Source organism: Adiantum capillus-veneris, chromosome 21 (genome assembly GCF_014529385.1).
Source record: "Adiantum capillus-veneris isolate H3 chromosome 21, ASM1452938v2, whole genome shotgun sequence".
In the NCBI taxonomy this organism is placed as follows: domain Eukaryota; kingdom Viridiplantae; phylum Streptophyta; class Polypodiopsida; order Polypodiales; family Pteridaceae; genus Adiantum; species Adiantum capillus-veneris.
Genome location: NC_140951.1, coordinates 134156660 through 134173638, shown reverse-complemented (window position 1 = coordinate 134173638; position 16979 = coordinate 134156660). Strand labels below are relative to the sequence as shown.

At 40.9% G+C, this 16979-nt stretch overlaps 1 protein-coding gene and 1 pseudogene across 1 annotated transcript; both read right to left on the bottom strand.

Annotated features, from left to right (window-relative positions):
* Positions 1-4955: 4955 nt before the first annotated feature.
* LOC147431774 (uncharacterized) lies at positions 4956-6631 on the bottom strand (annotated as a pseudogene).
* Positions 6632-13377: 6746 nt separating this feature from the next.
* LOC147431773 (uncharacterized) lies at positions 13378-16200 on the bottom strand. The gene has a single exon (XM_086493032.1). It carries the CDS (start codon positions 14597-14599, stop codon positions 13967-13969), a length of 633 nt encoding a protein of 210 aa, XP_086349158.1. The 5' UTR covers positions 14600-16200; the 3' UTR covers positions 13378-13966.
* Between the last annotated feature and the right edge of the window lie 779 nt (positions 16201-16979).

The following is a 16979-nucleotide window of genomic DNA, read 5'->3' as shown; positions in this document are numbered from 1 at the left end:
CGATGTTCAATGATTGAATGTTATGATGTGTGTGTTTGTATGCGAATGGAAATTTTATCAAATACTCCCATTTGGCATCATTGTTGAGGCGGTCAAGCTCATCAAGCACAATTTTGTGGACTTTGATTTGAGTTGGATGAATCGGATTGAGAATGTGGAGGTTTGATGGATCTTTGATGTGGGAAAGAGCTGTGTAAACCAATCCATGTGAGTTTATTGATGTTGGATCAAAGGCTACTATGCTCATTGTCAAGCCTTGTGACCTATGGATAGTACGTGCATTCGCTACTTGTATTGGAAACTGAGTTCGAGAGACAGTGTTCAATGCATTTTTACCAACTTGAAATTCTTTTGTTGTTTGAAAAATTGGTGTCCATTGAGGGCCAATGGGAATCGTATTAAGGTGTTGGTTCACATGTCGTTGTTTGCAGCCTGTTGAGGAATCAAAAAACTCTATCCATGCAATAGGGCAGTTAGCTCTACTGTCCACAAGCTTCAGAATTCCATCTGCGCCATTCACAAGACCGTTAGAAATATCAATATATTGCCACCACAAAGTTCGACAATCATTCCTGCTTTGAGCTCCAAGGTTGAGGACAAGCCTGCTGTGTTTTGTGGGTTGTTTGGAACAACTAGGTTTTTTGAGCAAGTTTTATGGTGGTTGTCTCTCGCATGGATTATGTATGCGTGAGTAGGCAATTCCTCAAAAACAAGTCGATTATGTGAGTCTTTCAAGTTGTTGGTGAAGTATAAATGGGGTGTTGTCAATTTGTTAAAGACCTTGTCGGTATGGTTGGTATTCAAGAGCAACAAATCCTCGGTTGTGTGTTTTACTTTGCGTATTCTATTGAGAATGGCAATGAAGTCATTATCTGATTGACGCATTGTTTTTGTGAGCTCGTGGCATTTTATATGGGTGAGCCAGAATGAAGGCAAGAGCAGTTGCAGAGAATCCTGTGGCTCGCTAAATATCCAACGATCTCGAACCGGGCTTGCTTGACACAGGTCACCTCAGAAGATGACATCTAGACCACCGAATGGCTCTATGTGATTGTGCTTAATTGATCGTAGCCTTGTGTCTATGATACGCAAGAGTCTATTCCCAATCAAAGATGCCTCATCAAACACAACAAGCTTGAGATTTCTATACAGTTGCGAGAGCTCGGCAAGGCTCTCGGAAGAAAGAGAAACATTTGGTTGGAAGACAAGGGGCAAACGCAATGCTGAGTGAATCGTTGTCCCTCCAAGGTTGAAAGCTACTTTTCATGTATATGCCATTAGCAATGTTGAGGGAAGATGTACATCTAATTCAAGTGAGGCATTGTAGTGACGAATCAAGCCTTGCACGATTGTTTGCAAAGTGAAAGTTTTCCCCGTTCCTGCACCGCCAGTCAAGAAGAGATGGATTGGTTGAGTTAAATGCAAGCGCTTTCTAATCATAATGTCGTCAAAAAGGGAACGTTGCTCGATGTTCAACTTGGACACAAGTGAGTGATACTCCTCGTTACACAATGCCAATTTTCGAAATGTTGGTAAGGATCTCGTAGTGGGCTTGCTTGGTTGAATATCAAGTGCCAACTCATATTTGTATGACTCGCCAGGCTTAGATCTTGAGGATGAGGGCAATGAAAGTGTGTTTGAGGTTGTTGCACGTAGTTCGACCCTACAATATTTTTGACGATTGTCATCTATAATTGCATAGTTTGTGGTAAATTTGTCTTTCCAACAATCAACACTTGTCTCAAAGGTTTTTTCATCGCCGATAAATGGAAAGAACAATAAGCAAAGCTCATGAAAATGCCTCTTTGCATCCTTCTCTAGAATGAAGTTAGCATACCGTATCACTCGAGGGTTCCTAGACTTGCGGGTAGAGCCACGCACGCATCGGTAGTTGCTTGCATAATCAGCCAAACATATGTGTGCAAGGTTGTCTGGACGATGGGTGTACTTGGTGACAATATCGTCAAAAAAAATGTTAGAATCGTCAAGATTCAAAGTATTCAATGCAGCTCTTCTTTTCAACAACAATGTGCGTTGGCTTTCGAAATCTGCATTGACGAACACAAATTGTCTACTCGCACTATGTAAAGGCAATGAAAGAGAAATGTATGTGGCTTGTTGTGATGTCATCTCTTGTGTATTGGTCAAAGCACCGCCAATTTTTTTCAACCGGTCCAACGTTGACGCACTTGTCTTCTTGCAATCTTGCAATATGTGCTTGATTGTTTTGCTTGTGGTCGAATCATTTTTAGTCATGTATAATGTGCAATATGTAGCAGTGCCATGGCCATTGAATATAAATTGAATGTCAATGTTTGCATCCCATAGACTACACAACTCTTTGTTGAAATTGTTTGTGTAAATGTCTTTTCAAGAGTAGTGTTGGCTCTGTGATGTTCACCGAAAGGGACTTAATATACACTTCTTTTGTCATTCCCAAAGAGGTCAACCATTCATCATATGACACTTTTGAATCATGTCCAAGAGCAAGCAATTGTTCGTCAATGCACTTTTTGCAGGCTAACAATGCGTTTTTCTCCATTTGTGCCACTGCGGCTAGATATAGAATCATAGTTTCTCGAGAGGGTGGACGTGGGAAACCAAACCGGCAAAAGCTTTTACGTTTTCTGCATGTTTTACAATGGTAGTGGGCTTGCACGGTTCAAAGAGTCTCTTCTAACAAATTCTTGTCGGTAGCAATATAAAATGTATTGTTTCATTATCCGGCGCTACACCAAAGAGAGGTGCATGTTTTACCCAAAGCAATCCATGATCATGCTGACTTCCTCTATTTTGAAACTCGGTCGCAAAAAAGTAATCCGTCAACTCACCAAGGATGGCATTGTTGCATTTCAATTCCGTTTTCATTGCTTGAAATCTATGGACATAGTATCGCGCGGTTGTTACAGGATCAGAACGTACAAGTGTACGAATGAATGAGGCCTTGGTTGGGTAATCTGTTTCCTTAATTTGAGGATTCAATGCACACAAACATTTTTTCAAAGGGTCCCATCTTTGCTCAGCACATGAAAATGTTACAAAGAAAGTCGGCTGGCCCAATTGACGAATCATTGCAAACAAACGTTTCGCTTAAGCTTCACCTTGTAATCGATTGAAGTACGTAATGATTGGAAGTCGTGGTACCTTAGCTCGGATAAAAGCAGCTGCTCTATGTTAGTGCTAGCTTGAACATCTTTTGCTTGCAATTGTTTGCCACAGAGTTTTCCCTTGCGTAAGCGCACCCATATAGATCCAAGCACTTTCACAATAATAATTTTCATTGTTTTGAAGAACAAATTTTCAATGTTGCTTGCAAATCGTCTATCCACATTTTTAAGCTCCCATTGTGCTACTTTTTGGTATTTTTTCTTCGCCAACACATGATACTTTCTTCTTTGACCAAAAAACAATGTTGGGAATGACAACTCCTCACAAGATTCATCATCGAAAATGCTCAGAGGGCTGAATCCCTCACAAGGTGCTATACTTGCAACTTGTGAATTATGGTCCACAACTTGTTGAGCGGAGTAGATACCATGCACCAAAGTGTTTGTAGAATCATTATCGTCTTCAAGATCTTCTTGATGTGGACTGCGACACACATCTACATAGATTGTGAAACTAGATGACCAAGACATATCGATAGAAACACCATGCTCAATGTACAAGGAAGTGCTCAATAGGTCAACCAAAGCTTGAAGTACACAATTTGGCCACACAATGCCACTCAAGTAGGCATGATCACAATCAAGCTTACGCTTTATCTCAACTAGAATTGAAGCTTGATCACTAGAGAAGAGTGGTAACACTCTTTGTACTCATGACAAATCTGCCATTACATTCACAATGCTTCCGCGTAAACCAAATTGACCTTCGAAGTTGAGTTCTCGAATTTGTGCGAATGGTATGCGCAATGATACAAGACGACTCTCTACTAAATTCAACCTTTCTACACTAGATATTTTGACACTAAAAGTCATCTTTCTTCTCATGCAAAATAGTGGTTCCTCTTGTTTTTTTAATGCGACCTTGCACGGGTGACACACTCGAAGCACCTTATCGTCAACTACCGCGATTGATTTTATTTTTTTGAGAAGCAATAACTCCACCTTTGACATGCCATGCAAACTTTGACGAAACATAAGTGAGCCACATGAAGCACAATCAAAAGAAGGGGTATCCTCGATGATCTTCGCATATTGTGAAGTTCTACTAGATGCAACTGTAGAGATTCTTTGATGTTTTTGAGATGACTTGGACATATTGTAAATTTTGGTTGTGACTTGCTTAAGCATAAAGGTGTTGGGATATAGACTCAAGAAAATAGATGCAATTTGCTGAGTAGCAACAGTATGGTTGTCGACAAGTGAAGCTAGAGACAAACTAGTCTCTTTAGTCCATACACATCGTTTACGTTTAGGTCGATCAAAACCAGCTAGAAACCATAAAAAATCACCATGAAAACTCAGAACGACCAAAGATGACAAAATGGATGAAGATGGACAGTCATGTGCAGCAAAGGAGCGAACTTCCTACATAACCTCACCTTGGTAAAAGTAAAGTTTACACGCAGCAGAAAACATCCTGCACATTATACCAACCAAGTGTACGCTTAACATCATTGACGATTGGTGACTAGACAAGAGAGAGATTATAAATTCTCCTTGATCAAAAGAGGGCGATTGAAGACTTATGATCCAAGGCTGCACCCAAATTTTCAAAATGTCTTCATTTCTGAATGCTATTTGCTTTACAATAACATCAACTACTTTGGACTCAAGAGATTGCAACGAGACGCTCAAGTTAAAAAGATGAAGTAAGCTTAGCAAAACATCTTTGTTGCTCGGAAAGTTACATATAAATATGGGATCAAGGTACAATCTTTTACTTTCTGCCCACAAAATGAGATCACTTGCCATTTCACAAAAAGTATAGCGTAACAAAGAGCAACACAACTAAGCACCTTTGAAAGCAGTAACCTGACCTGACTTGTCAATAGTGAACCAACCAGCCTTCTTAAAGTTCAAGAGTGACGATTTTAAATCCACCAAGCTTTGCTCAAAGAGATGCAGAAATGGATGAGAGAATCCAAGTACGGAGTCGACTACAGCACCTTGTAAAATAACACCAACAGCCTCTCCATCTTGAGGATATAATTTGGCAGGTAACACAGGTTGCTTATTGATTGTAGATTGTCTTCCACATGAGTAGCAAAATGGATTGCTAGCTTGGCGGCTTACATTCAAACCTTTGCACGTGCCACAAGAGAACTCCACATCCAAGCTATTCACACTCACAATCTCCAAAGTTCCAAACACCTACCAATTTCACATTTACCAATCAGGATTATAGCGATTTTGATTTGATATCCAATAAAAAATTTACCTTTTTCCCAAAGCCTAAATTCGAGACTTGTTTATGCAAGTAATTTTGAAAGACATCATCCAATGAAGGAGGCAATGGACACAAGATTGTAGCATCGACGACACTTAGAGTGTTCGATAGGTGCTTGAAGACGTTGATGTTACGAGCAACACAAGTGTAAAATCCCTTTTCTTTAACCTCGTTGACCATAAGTTGATAGTCAAGGCGCCGTGTTGGGACAAACAAAAGCTGCCATAAAACAAGTCTCAGGAAAGAGATATGCACTATAAATTTAAAGGCTAGCCAACACTTACACTAGCTCGATCACTTGTTGACGGACCATCTGCAATAGTCAATCGAAAACTAGGAGTGCCATCACTTCTAGTTGCATTCTCTATTTTGACGATGATGAACGCAACTGTTGCCACAGACTCCTTGGCATTGGAACTTTGGGCCAACAGCTCTTTGATCTTCTGTTCTGGATAAAGGTAGAGGCAACACTCAAAAGGCTCTGCCTTAACAACCAAAGTAGTTGCATCTGCATACAAAGCCCACAAGCAGGTACCGCCGTCTTTTGCAACAGCCCTTTTTACACATGCCCCCTCGATGCGCACATAATCATGGACAGCAAAGGCCTCAATAAAGTCTGAGAGGTATATCTCAGTCACAACAAAAGTCACAGTATGGCGAGATTCTCTATCAAGGAGGTCTGCACGTAGGTATCTACCAAAGTTAGACTTGGGTATTTTATAAGTACCATACTTACAGAGCACTTTCCCTTCTAATGAAAATCTAAAATTTGCAGTCTCTGACAACTCGGAGATAGCTAAGTTTCTTAGGGCAGGGGTTATGGCTAGCTGTCAAGAGAAAGATTCAACATTTAGCTCATCTTTCTCTTCGCCTATATTTTTTATGAAAGGGGACGAGAATGAGGTATCTGCCAAGCACCTACTCGCCTTACCTAAAAAAAACCATTTGTGTGAGCAAGATACTCTATCAATCAACAGAAAAAACAATAAACATTACCTCTAACTGCGAGCAAAGCCTTTTTTATAGCTGAGGAAGAGGTTTTGTTCAACTTTCCTCTTGGGCTAAGTTTTTTGTTGTGCGGGGAAGATTCAGAGATTTGATTGGGGTTTCGAGACAAAGGTGAAAAATCAGCAGCAGTGCTACACTTCGTACTCTCAAGAAGCTCTACTTGCAAGGAAGGTGCTTCTACACGCTCGGGCTCAGACAATGCCTCATCAAAACTAAGATATACAAACATATGCTCATGTCAATGCTCAAGATCACATGCTCAAGGTAATCACAGCTCAAATAAAATCTTGTTAACATACTCACCCTTCATGGGAGTATCCATTGTATGAGGTATATAAAGCTAGAATTGCAAGTAACTGTGAGCAAGAAGAGCTAAGGACTCAAGAAAAGCATATGTATATTGTGCAAGGAATAGTTATATATATAGGAGCTGCTTGAGTGGCAGAGGAGAGGAGTAGTGCATGTGTTTCTATAATGAGAGCCAATGCCTCATGTTCAGCATAGAGGCCAAGACCAAGAGAGATTGCAATAAAATGATGCAATATCTTTTCATAAATGAGAAGGTATCATTTCACATTTTCAAAGTAAGAGACCACGTTTTTTGAGGGAAACTTTATTACCCGACTACGTGGCAATGAAAGTAAGCTCTAATTATTTTATGCTTTTTAAAAGAGTAAGTTGATATCTCACAATAAATCTAAATAAAATGACATTATAGTCAACATATATATACCAAGACGGAGTACTTATCATGGGCGACGTGTTTGGTTCAAGAGATTCTAAAATTATCAAAAGTTTTAAAAAATAAATTTAGAATTATTATTGTTAATATTAAAAGCTGTTGACTACATTAAAAGAACCTAGTTCTATTCAAAACCCTAATCTTTTAATAAATACATGTTTCTCAAAAATAATATAAACCTGTCTGTTTTAAAATATTAAAATTAGGATACGGTACAATAATATTTTCTTAGTTTTGATCAATATTTAATGTGTTATAATACCAAAAAGACTATTTTGCTCAAAAATTCTATACTAAGTTTGAAAAAAAATTAGCAACAACATATTTTCATAAGAAATTACTAAACAAAATTATGTACAAGAGCAATTAAGTTCGGCCTATCTCATAAGCTTGACATTTGTCTTTCCCTATCCCATAAGCTCATAATAGAATACCCAACATGAAGGATGTAAATCCATAGTTGGCTATATGGTCATCATCACAGCTTATCCAATAGTACCATTCGTTTTAATGCTCAGTCTGTTTTTATTCCATCTCTATTCATGTAGAGATGAATAGCAAATGAGCAGACATCACGGCATATCCCCGTTAAAATGAGAGTAAGTCGTAGATAAAAGGCTATGTTTCTTTGCCTAAAGAGGCATAACAAAAATACTTTACTTTACAACGGAGGAACTTGACACATACAACATACAAAGCTAACCATAAGGACAAGACAGTAGGGGATCAAAAGGCTACTAAATCTCGCATCATCATGAAGAAGTAATTATATAAAAAACATAACCAATTTTAAGCATCGAAGATGCTCACAGAAAACTAAAAGACAAATTTCTTTACTATTCCAAGATTAGCCTTGCGAAACTGAGAGATCAAAGTAAAATTCTTGATTACATAAATAGTTCTCGTCACTCAGCTTAATCAGAAAACAGTCCTGCATATTAGCAACTGGTGCATACAAGAAAAGCCTTGAGCTTCTTTAGCAGCCGCAAACCAGAATTGAACATGGTTAGAGCTGTACAATTAGCCAAGCTAATGGCTAGAGATCAACAACATGTGTGCAAGTACTCCAGAAAAGCTTTCATCAATAGATCTGCAGAGTCAAACCAGACGGTTGGTATAATAGATAACAAGAATGATCAAATCCGAATGTACTCAAGACTTAGAACACTAAGAAGAACAACCAAAGCAGAAGTAAATAAATAAAGACAGGGACATGAAACAAAGCCAAAGATATCCGGCCCCAGTCCCTACCCGAAACCTCAACTTTATGTAAGCCTCAACATTATGTAAACTTTGACATTATCTAAAGGCAGAATTAGTGAACTTAACATCCTAATTAAATCTGCTCGCATTGCGTCCCAGTTCTTCTCAGCAGCCGTGTCCCAGCAGCCAACTCGATAGCTACCATTGCCCTGTAGTCCGAAACGATTACAAACACAAAATAAAAAAGCATAAGCAAAGTAAGATAGACATGACACATTGAATCGAAAGGTAAATGCAAAGCTCTCCAGGAATATGCGCATCAACCAAAGCAGAAGAATACCATCTTCAAACACAAGCTCTTGAGATGTTGTTCACAGGCAAATACGCATTAAACTCAGGCCTGTGGAAGCGGCAAGAGGAAAGTCCCAATGCGCGAGCAAAGAAATCTACGCACGCTGGCTGATTCTGCACATTGGGCGAGTTGTCTTGGCATCGAAAGGCAGCTTCAGCAGCGGATTATACACACGCTAAAGCTGTCGAGCAAAGGTAGCGGGGCTGACACCGTGCAGACCCATCATAGTGTAGAAGCCCCATACTTGATACCTGATACACGAAGAACACATAAGCCAAAGCAAAGCGAGAGAGAGAGAGAGAGAGAGAGAGAGAGAGAGAGAGAGAGAGAGAGAGAGAGAGAGAGAGAGAGAGAGAGAGAGAGAGAGAGAGAGAGAGAGAGAGAGAGAGAGAATCTCTGTGTGAGCGAAAGTGTATTGCGCAGCAAGGCAGTTCGCAAGGGCGGCGATGGCAGGATGACCTTACCTAGGGCAGGCCCTATGGGCCTCACCGCCTTGAAGACGTTTGCACAAGAGTGCCAAGCAACCGTCTCGACCTCACCATCCCTCTGCGGCAGTGGCTACGCACCCAAATGATGGGCTACTTGAAAACCTTAACAGCGTGTCTTATCACCCCTCTAAAAATCATCATAAGCCAATAAAAATGCTACACATCGCCAACCCATATCCCTATCTCTACCAACCACTTAGGATACCCATTTTGCGCTCATAGTGGCCACATTCCCCACCACTTTAATCATGCCACAAAGTGGTGCTTGATTAAAAACCACAAAATGACCATAAAAAAAGAAAAAATATTTTAGTTAGCAAAAAGAGAAGTGATCTTGCCCTTTGGGCAGGCCAAAAACAAGGGAAAATTACCAAAATACCCCTCTAATTTGTGGAAATTCCCAAAATACCCTTGCATCTATTTTGGTTGAATTTTTCAAGATTTTCTAATCTTTATTCCTTTTGAGAATCGAGATCCGTTTTTGCGTGCTTAGCATGTAATTTGTCACAAGTTACCTCACAAAAAGGGCAATTATGTTAAAAAATAATGAAGCAATTCGTCTCTAGAGCCTACATAACCAACTCAAATTCTAGTTTTAGCATCTTGTATTGATAGGCAATCAGTCTTCTTATGGAAAGCTACAATTTTTTTTATCTTTGGAGAAATTTAATCTCAAAACTGGCATAATTTGGGAATTTTGAAAAATTTGAAGGGCATTTTGGGAATTTAGGACAAAATATCGGGGGTAGTTTGGGAATTTTTGAAATTTGAGGGGTGTTTTGGGAATTTCCACAAACTAGAAGGGTATTTTGGTAATTTTCCCTAAAAAAAAATGGATACTCAATGCCCGCCCTCGTGTATAAGCGACACGGGAGCACCGAAGAGGGATCGACAGCGGCTATTGATCGGCAGCGCGCGGTGATTTGGACCATGCGTTTTTACATTTGTGGGCTCGCATTCCCTACAACGATGCGGACTAGCTGGATTGGATAGGGTGTTTCTCTGTGGAGTGGGAGGTCGGAGATTCTATGGGCATCCCCGACGGATGGAACCCTAATTTTTTTATTCAATGAAATGCCATCAACGACGGATTAAACCTCCGTCGTTGATCCCTTCACGAATGCCCGCAAAGAACCTCTAGATAGCTAAGAGATGGCAAAGTTGTTCTACTCTCAGCAGTTTTGTCTCGTTATGAGTTGAAAAGCCTGCCAACTTTGCCTTTTTTGGCGGAGTTAGCTTCATGAAGGTAGCGTTTAAACTACACGCCAAGAGCTATTGATGTAAGAAAAACTCTGTCGATACTCTCGTGCGAAACCTATCTAAAACAACCAAGTTTTATTAATGAAATAGAATATTCACACTTTAGAACTTGGTATCATTGCTTAGTGCCACAAGATTCCACCACCCTCCAATCATACTAGCAAGCACATGAGGTCATGGTTAAGTAGGGCCAATTTCACCCCTGCTTCATTGCTCTAACACCGGGTGGAGACCTTAAAGATTCACCTTCTAGAAGTCAATAAATGTCAAAGTAATTGGAAAGGAGGGCATCGATTCACATCTCCACATATTCAATGGTCCTGATTGAGGGGTTACTATACATGTTGCATTTACATATCTCAAGGAATGAATGACAAAGGGAGTGTCATACCGTCCATGGATATTGAGAGAGTAAGATAGCTTGCTAAATAGGGCCAAGAGGTGGAGGGTTATTGACTTTGAAATCCATGGGAGGAGGATTGATGTTGTTGCATGCTTTATGACCTCTTGCTAATCCTATCGCTACCTAATTTCCAAGTTTTCTACTTGCAATCCATGGGAGGAGGATTGATGTTGTTGCATGCTTTATGACCTCATTGCTAATCCTATCGCTACCTAATTTCCAAGTTTTCTACTTGCAATCCTTGCACCCACTCAAGTATATTGGAAACTATGTGCGCTACGTCTGTATGTGTGTTGTGTGCACCTACAAGTGTGCATGCATGTGTATGAGACATGGAGGATAACGACATAAGGTGGATGTATAGGTGTGATGACAATTTCCTTAGAACCTAAGTAATTTAAGATTTAGATCATATCCTCAACTTCCTTTGGCCTCAAGTTCATACTTGTCTAGATTTGGGCATCCCTATTTTTGGGAACAAAGGTCCTCAACAGGTAGCCTTTCCCATGGCAAGCTTCTCCAAGATTTTGTGTGAGCTTGACATATTGTTCGGTTGATCATGACATCAACAAAAATATGATAGCAACATCAATTTGTTGGCGCATAAGCTTTGAAATTATACTTTAAGTTTTTTTGGGGTGCATGTTTAACATGTGTTGTATTCCCAAAACACTCATTTACACACTTTTGGCATTTGCAAGTGTAAAGTGGCAAAGTTCACTAGGGTAGAGGTGCCAGTTTAGAGACGCCGAAGATGAGGGCTCATGTAACTAGTCTAAAAGTCATCCGAAACTACATTTGGACACATGGGCTAGTAGGCCACTTGGCCCTCTACATATGGAGTAAATTTGTGCCAAAACAGTGCCAGCTAATAAAAGTTGGAGTTGGCGAGAGAACCATCCTGTCGTGTCTGCTGATATCCGAGGAAACCACCTTGGGACTCAAAACTGAGCGTCAGTTTCCCCATGAGCCGCTTTTAATTCACCCACGATTGAACGCTTGTGCTTCAATTGTGGTACGCTGGTGCTTGTCACTGCTCGGTTGGGCACTGCTCGTCACAATGTGCTCGTCACTGTGGGGCTGGGCAGAGCTTCTGCGTGCCGACGCCATCTTCTAGCCTAACTTCCATCTCGCCCCCTTCTCAATGCTCGTCTTGAAGGTTGCTGCCTTGCTATTTTGCACATCAGTCAAAGGAAGGAGGCTCCATTTTTTGCATGCTTAGAAGATGATGTTGAGACTGGTATGGTTTCAGCCGAGTTCGATACTATTCTGGTGGTCTTCTAGAGCAGCCAGTTAAATAACAGATCTTTGTGCTCCTATTCTTAGTATTTCTCCAAGGTTAGTGGATGACAGAAACCAGAGCTTTTGTAGAAGTTCACTCCCTGCTTTCATGGAAGATCCAATGTGGCTTGCAACTTGAGTTCTAAGGAATTTCAAGATGCTGAGACAATTATGCGATCACAGGAAATTGAGGACACAACTGTGAGGACATCACTTGTAAAGTCTAACTTGCAGGCAAGTCAAAAATGATCCTCACCTACTGATCGTCTGTCACATGCAGCAAGTCTCACATCCTCGCGATGGGTCTGTCTCCAAGGTTGCAGCTCATTGGCGGTGGTGTTTAGTGTTACTGCCCTTATGGCCTTGAGACGGCTTTGCATCCTCGATTGCATCGCATTGAGAGGGATTACGGATTTGAAGCATCACTAAAAGAGGGGGGCTGCAAGCAAGAAGTCCAGGACAGGCAAGGAGGAGCTCCTTAACAGCATAGCTGTGAGGGTTTGTGGGCGCTCTGTGGGCCATTTTGGTGTGAATCCCCTTCACTTCTGCTCGTGTCCTTGTCAAAGCCACGACCAGCTCATGCTGATGATGAAGCCTTGTACTGACCTACTCGATACAACCACAAAAGCAAGCTCAGGGCAGCCACATAAGCAAGCAAGAGCTGCCGCAAATGCTGCAGCCCCTTCCTCCACATCCTAGTTGTTCCATGACAAGATTATCAATGCCTTGCTTTCTAGCTCGTCCTATTCGTTCAGACCGATGCACAAATGTTTTGGAGCCTCGATCTACTCTGGTATGTAGCAGCAACTTCAGCAATTGTTAGGTACTTGACCATGAAGTAATTTTGACGTTTGTTTTTTCTACCGCATGTCTCGTTTTTTTGCAGGCTTAGGGTGCTCTAGAAGCTATCGCAATTCTCATTAACCATGTAACACTTGTGGTCATGACACCGACGAAGTGAGTGAGAATTCCTCACTCACTCAGCAATTGTACTCCCATGGAAAGCATGATATTATTTGCATTAACTTTAAGATAACTGTTTGACTGATTTAAAAAAACTATGACATTGTTGACATTGTATTCTTGTCTCTGAACAACACTTAAAAGAGTCTAGATTTGGAGATGACATTGCAAATCTTGTATGTGAAGGTACAAAAAGGCAAGGCTAGAGTAGCATGTAGCTTCAAAACTTCAAGAGATAGAAAACGACAAACTTGCTAGAGTAAGTTGCAGCTTCAAAACTTCAGGAGTTACAAAATGGAAGTACTACTTCCTGCTAGAGTAAGTTGTACCTTAAGTACTTAAGTAAAACCGCCAAAAAGACTATTAAGTAGATCTGCCTTGTAGTGCTTGTCGAAGTTTTTTAGTCGAACTCGAATTTTGCAACTTCAAAACTTCAGGAGTTACAAAATGGCAGTAGTACTGTGTGCCAGAGTAAGTTGTACTTTAAGTACTTAAAGTAAAACCACCAAAAAAACTATTAAGTAGATCTGCCTTGTAGTGTTTGACGAAGTTTTCTAGTTGAACTAGCTTTGTGCTTGTTGTCGAGCGCTTCTGAGTTTTTCCATTCGTAGTCTCCTTCTGAGAGCATGGTAGGGTTGGTCTATGTGTAGCGGTCGAAGGAGTAAACCTTGGGTGGTCCCTTGCTCCCAAAGTAAAGCTCGCAATCTTTTTTCAAAAAGAGTTTGTTGTGCATCCCATGCCTTTTTGGACTCTTTAGCCTGGGTTGCATCCTCTTTCTGTTGTTTCCGTGTTGCCTTATCTACAAGAGTTTGCCTTCGCTTTTGCTCCTTCTCTACCTTTTTTTGCTCCTTTGCTTTTGCTATCTCGTCTCTTCATGCATTCTTGGCCTTCATAGTGTCGATGTACTGCGATGAAGTGAGTATGAGACTATTGGTGTAGTCAACGAAAGCCTCTCGAGGTGCTCTTTGAACTGAAGCTTCTCTCATTGGGACTTGCAAGAGGTTAATGATACGGCCTTTCTCTATGGTATCCTTTTGGCTACCTTTGTTATGCCCATTCTCGTTGTTGTATCTCCTAATTTGATGGGTTGGCAACTGTTTTCCCTCTTTTGCATCGCTTGTCGTATCTTGTACATGGTTTGGATAGTGTAGTGCAGTGGGTATGTTACCATTTGTTGCAGCTTCACATGCATCTTGCATGTGAATCTCTAAACTGTAATCTTCTTCTCGCAGCAAATCCATGAAGCTAATTGTTTGAGAAGACTCATGTGAATGATCCTTCGGGGTTGTAATGTGGCTAGTGTTGACTATGTACCCTTCTTGAATGTAATCATGTTGACCACCTCCATCTTGAGCACTGCCAAGCTGTTCTTGGTTTGCCATGATGTTCAAAGCATGGACTGCTTCTTCTTCGATGTCTTCCCTTATTAGCGCATTTGGAACCTGAGACAAATTGTCCTCCTCGTTTGCCATTTCTCTCTCTGTACTAATGTACATGCATGGCATGCCATCAAATTTGTAGGCTGTGTTGTATAGAGGCCAGATTTCTGTTGTCCTGAAGCCTGCCTTGATGTTGTGTTCATTCAAAGATAGTTGTATTGCTTATGATGCAATGCCAGCGAGCTCTCTCTTGCTTGCTTGAGATGAAGCTGTTTGATGCTGCCAAGCTTGTCTTTGTTTTCGGAAATTTACCTTCAAAGACTTAAAAATAGAGACATCCAATGGTTGCAATTTGTGTGAAGTGTGGGTTGGTAAGGTAGGAGTGTCGATGCCGGCATGATAGGATTTGCTTACAACCGCCAGTGACACGTAACTACCATGACCATCTAAAATGAGCAAATGTCGATTTTGCACTCCCATGTCCTGACCTATGCATTTTTTGAAATGCTCAATCCAAGCTTGAAATAATTCTTCAATCATCCATGCTTTCTTTTGCATTGCCATGACTGCGCCTTCTTCACAGTCTTCGATGTAGTTGCCAATCATACGACTGCCCTTGAATATGTAGAAAGAGGGAATGGATTGTCTGGCTGCATTGACGCAACATAAGACGGTGAGCCACTCCCTTGAGTCACACGTGAGGCCATACACTGACCTCATACCTTTCCTTGCGAGAATCTACATTCCCTTATCTCATGATCCTTGAAATCCTGTCTCATCAGCATTCCATATGTTGGTAGGTGGATAGCTACTTTCTGAGTAAAGCTTCTCTAAGTTCTCATAGAGACTTTTGACTATATCTGGGTGAAACCTTGTAGCTCTTGATTGATCCAAACCTTCAAAAACTCGAAATACAAGCTCCGAATGTCGCCTTTGAAAACCATCCCACCAACTCCTTCTTGGAATGCCGTTGGTGAAGAGTGTTTCCCGAGTTTGACAAATTCTCAACTTTCAACTTTACATCTACTATAGCTACCCCATAACCTGAATGAGACTTTTTGAATATTTACTCTAGCAGCAAAGCTTCTTCTTCTTCCGAGAGGATGGTAGGAGGGCCCTTTTGTTTCTTTTGGGTTCGATCTTCTTCCCAATTGATTATTGCAGACTTACTCATCCCATACAACATGGAGCATTTGTGCAGTGAGAGACCTTGGTCACAAGCACGGAGAGCTTTGGCCATGTCCTAAGTTGTCCATGAAAGAGTTGTATGCCTTTTTTGTTGTGATGGTTGTGTAGCTTCTATCTCCTTTGTTTGCTCATCGTTGTTGTCATCTATTGACTTGGTTGGAGTGGGTGATGTTGGAGGTGAGGGTTTGGGAAATGTTGCCTTTGTTTGAAGCGCCAGAGGTGGTGTTTTATTGATTTTAGAGTGAAACTTCTTCTTTCTCCTGTTGCTCCGAGCATGTTGTCTGATGGTGATGTAACTATGGTTTTCCTTGCTGCTAATGTTTGGGCACGGCTGCTTGTTCGTGTGCCTCTTACCATTTTGTTTGTTTTAAAACAAAAGTTATTATATCAGAGTTAAACAAACTGTCTTTATACATTACATTGAAAACTAATGAAAATGATTATGATTAAAAACACGGTTGTTAGCTCACCTTTTAGAGTTAACTCAAGAAAGAATATCAGTCCTCAAACTCTTTGAGAAGATGTGAATAGTCTCTCACCAAAAACTTTTTCTTAGGAGGGGGGGGGGGAGAAGTGCGCTTGGGACTTGCAGCTCGCTTCTCGATTAAGGTTGATGAGCAGGAAGTTGTTGTTGATGAGGAAGCCTTGGGTGATATGAATGGGCCTTTTTTGCATTGAACTTTGCAGAGGAAAATTGGCATCACATGTATGCGTCCGCAACAGCATACACGTCCCCCATGCTTGTGAATTAGTAGAGAAGTGCATAGTAAATTTTCAAGTTGTGGATGTCTTTCTAGCAAACAACCCTTACACTCACAGGGTGCTACTGAAGCCATAAGTTGTCATAGAATAAAGCTTGCAGAAGCGTGCCAGGTATGTGTAGCAAGTCTACTCCTTGAGAGTGTTGGTGTGTGTAGCAAGTGTACTACTTGTGAGTGCTGGTATGTGGAGCAGGTGTAGATCTTGTGGGTGTTGGCTGTTGGCAATGAGTGTATTGCTGAGCAGGAGGTGTAAAACGTGAGGGCTGGTTGCTGGAGGTGAGTGTATTGCTGATAGTGTGAGGTCTTGTGCCAGGACAGTTTGCTGGACTAAATACACAGCTCGAGTTCATTTGAGCTATTGCTTAGAGGCTTAATGAGCAGGCAATTTCCCCTGGTTGTAATGGATGAGGGTGTTAATGGGAATCATTGCACTGAATTCAACATGTCGTTTTTTATTTGGTATGATAAGTGTACAAGGTATTTTCATGACGGTGTGTTGTGTGTGTCATCATTTGTAGAACTGCTCTTTAATGCATGTTGGAAATATGATAGCCAAT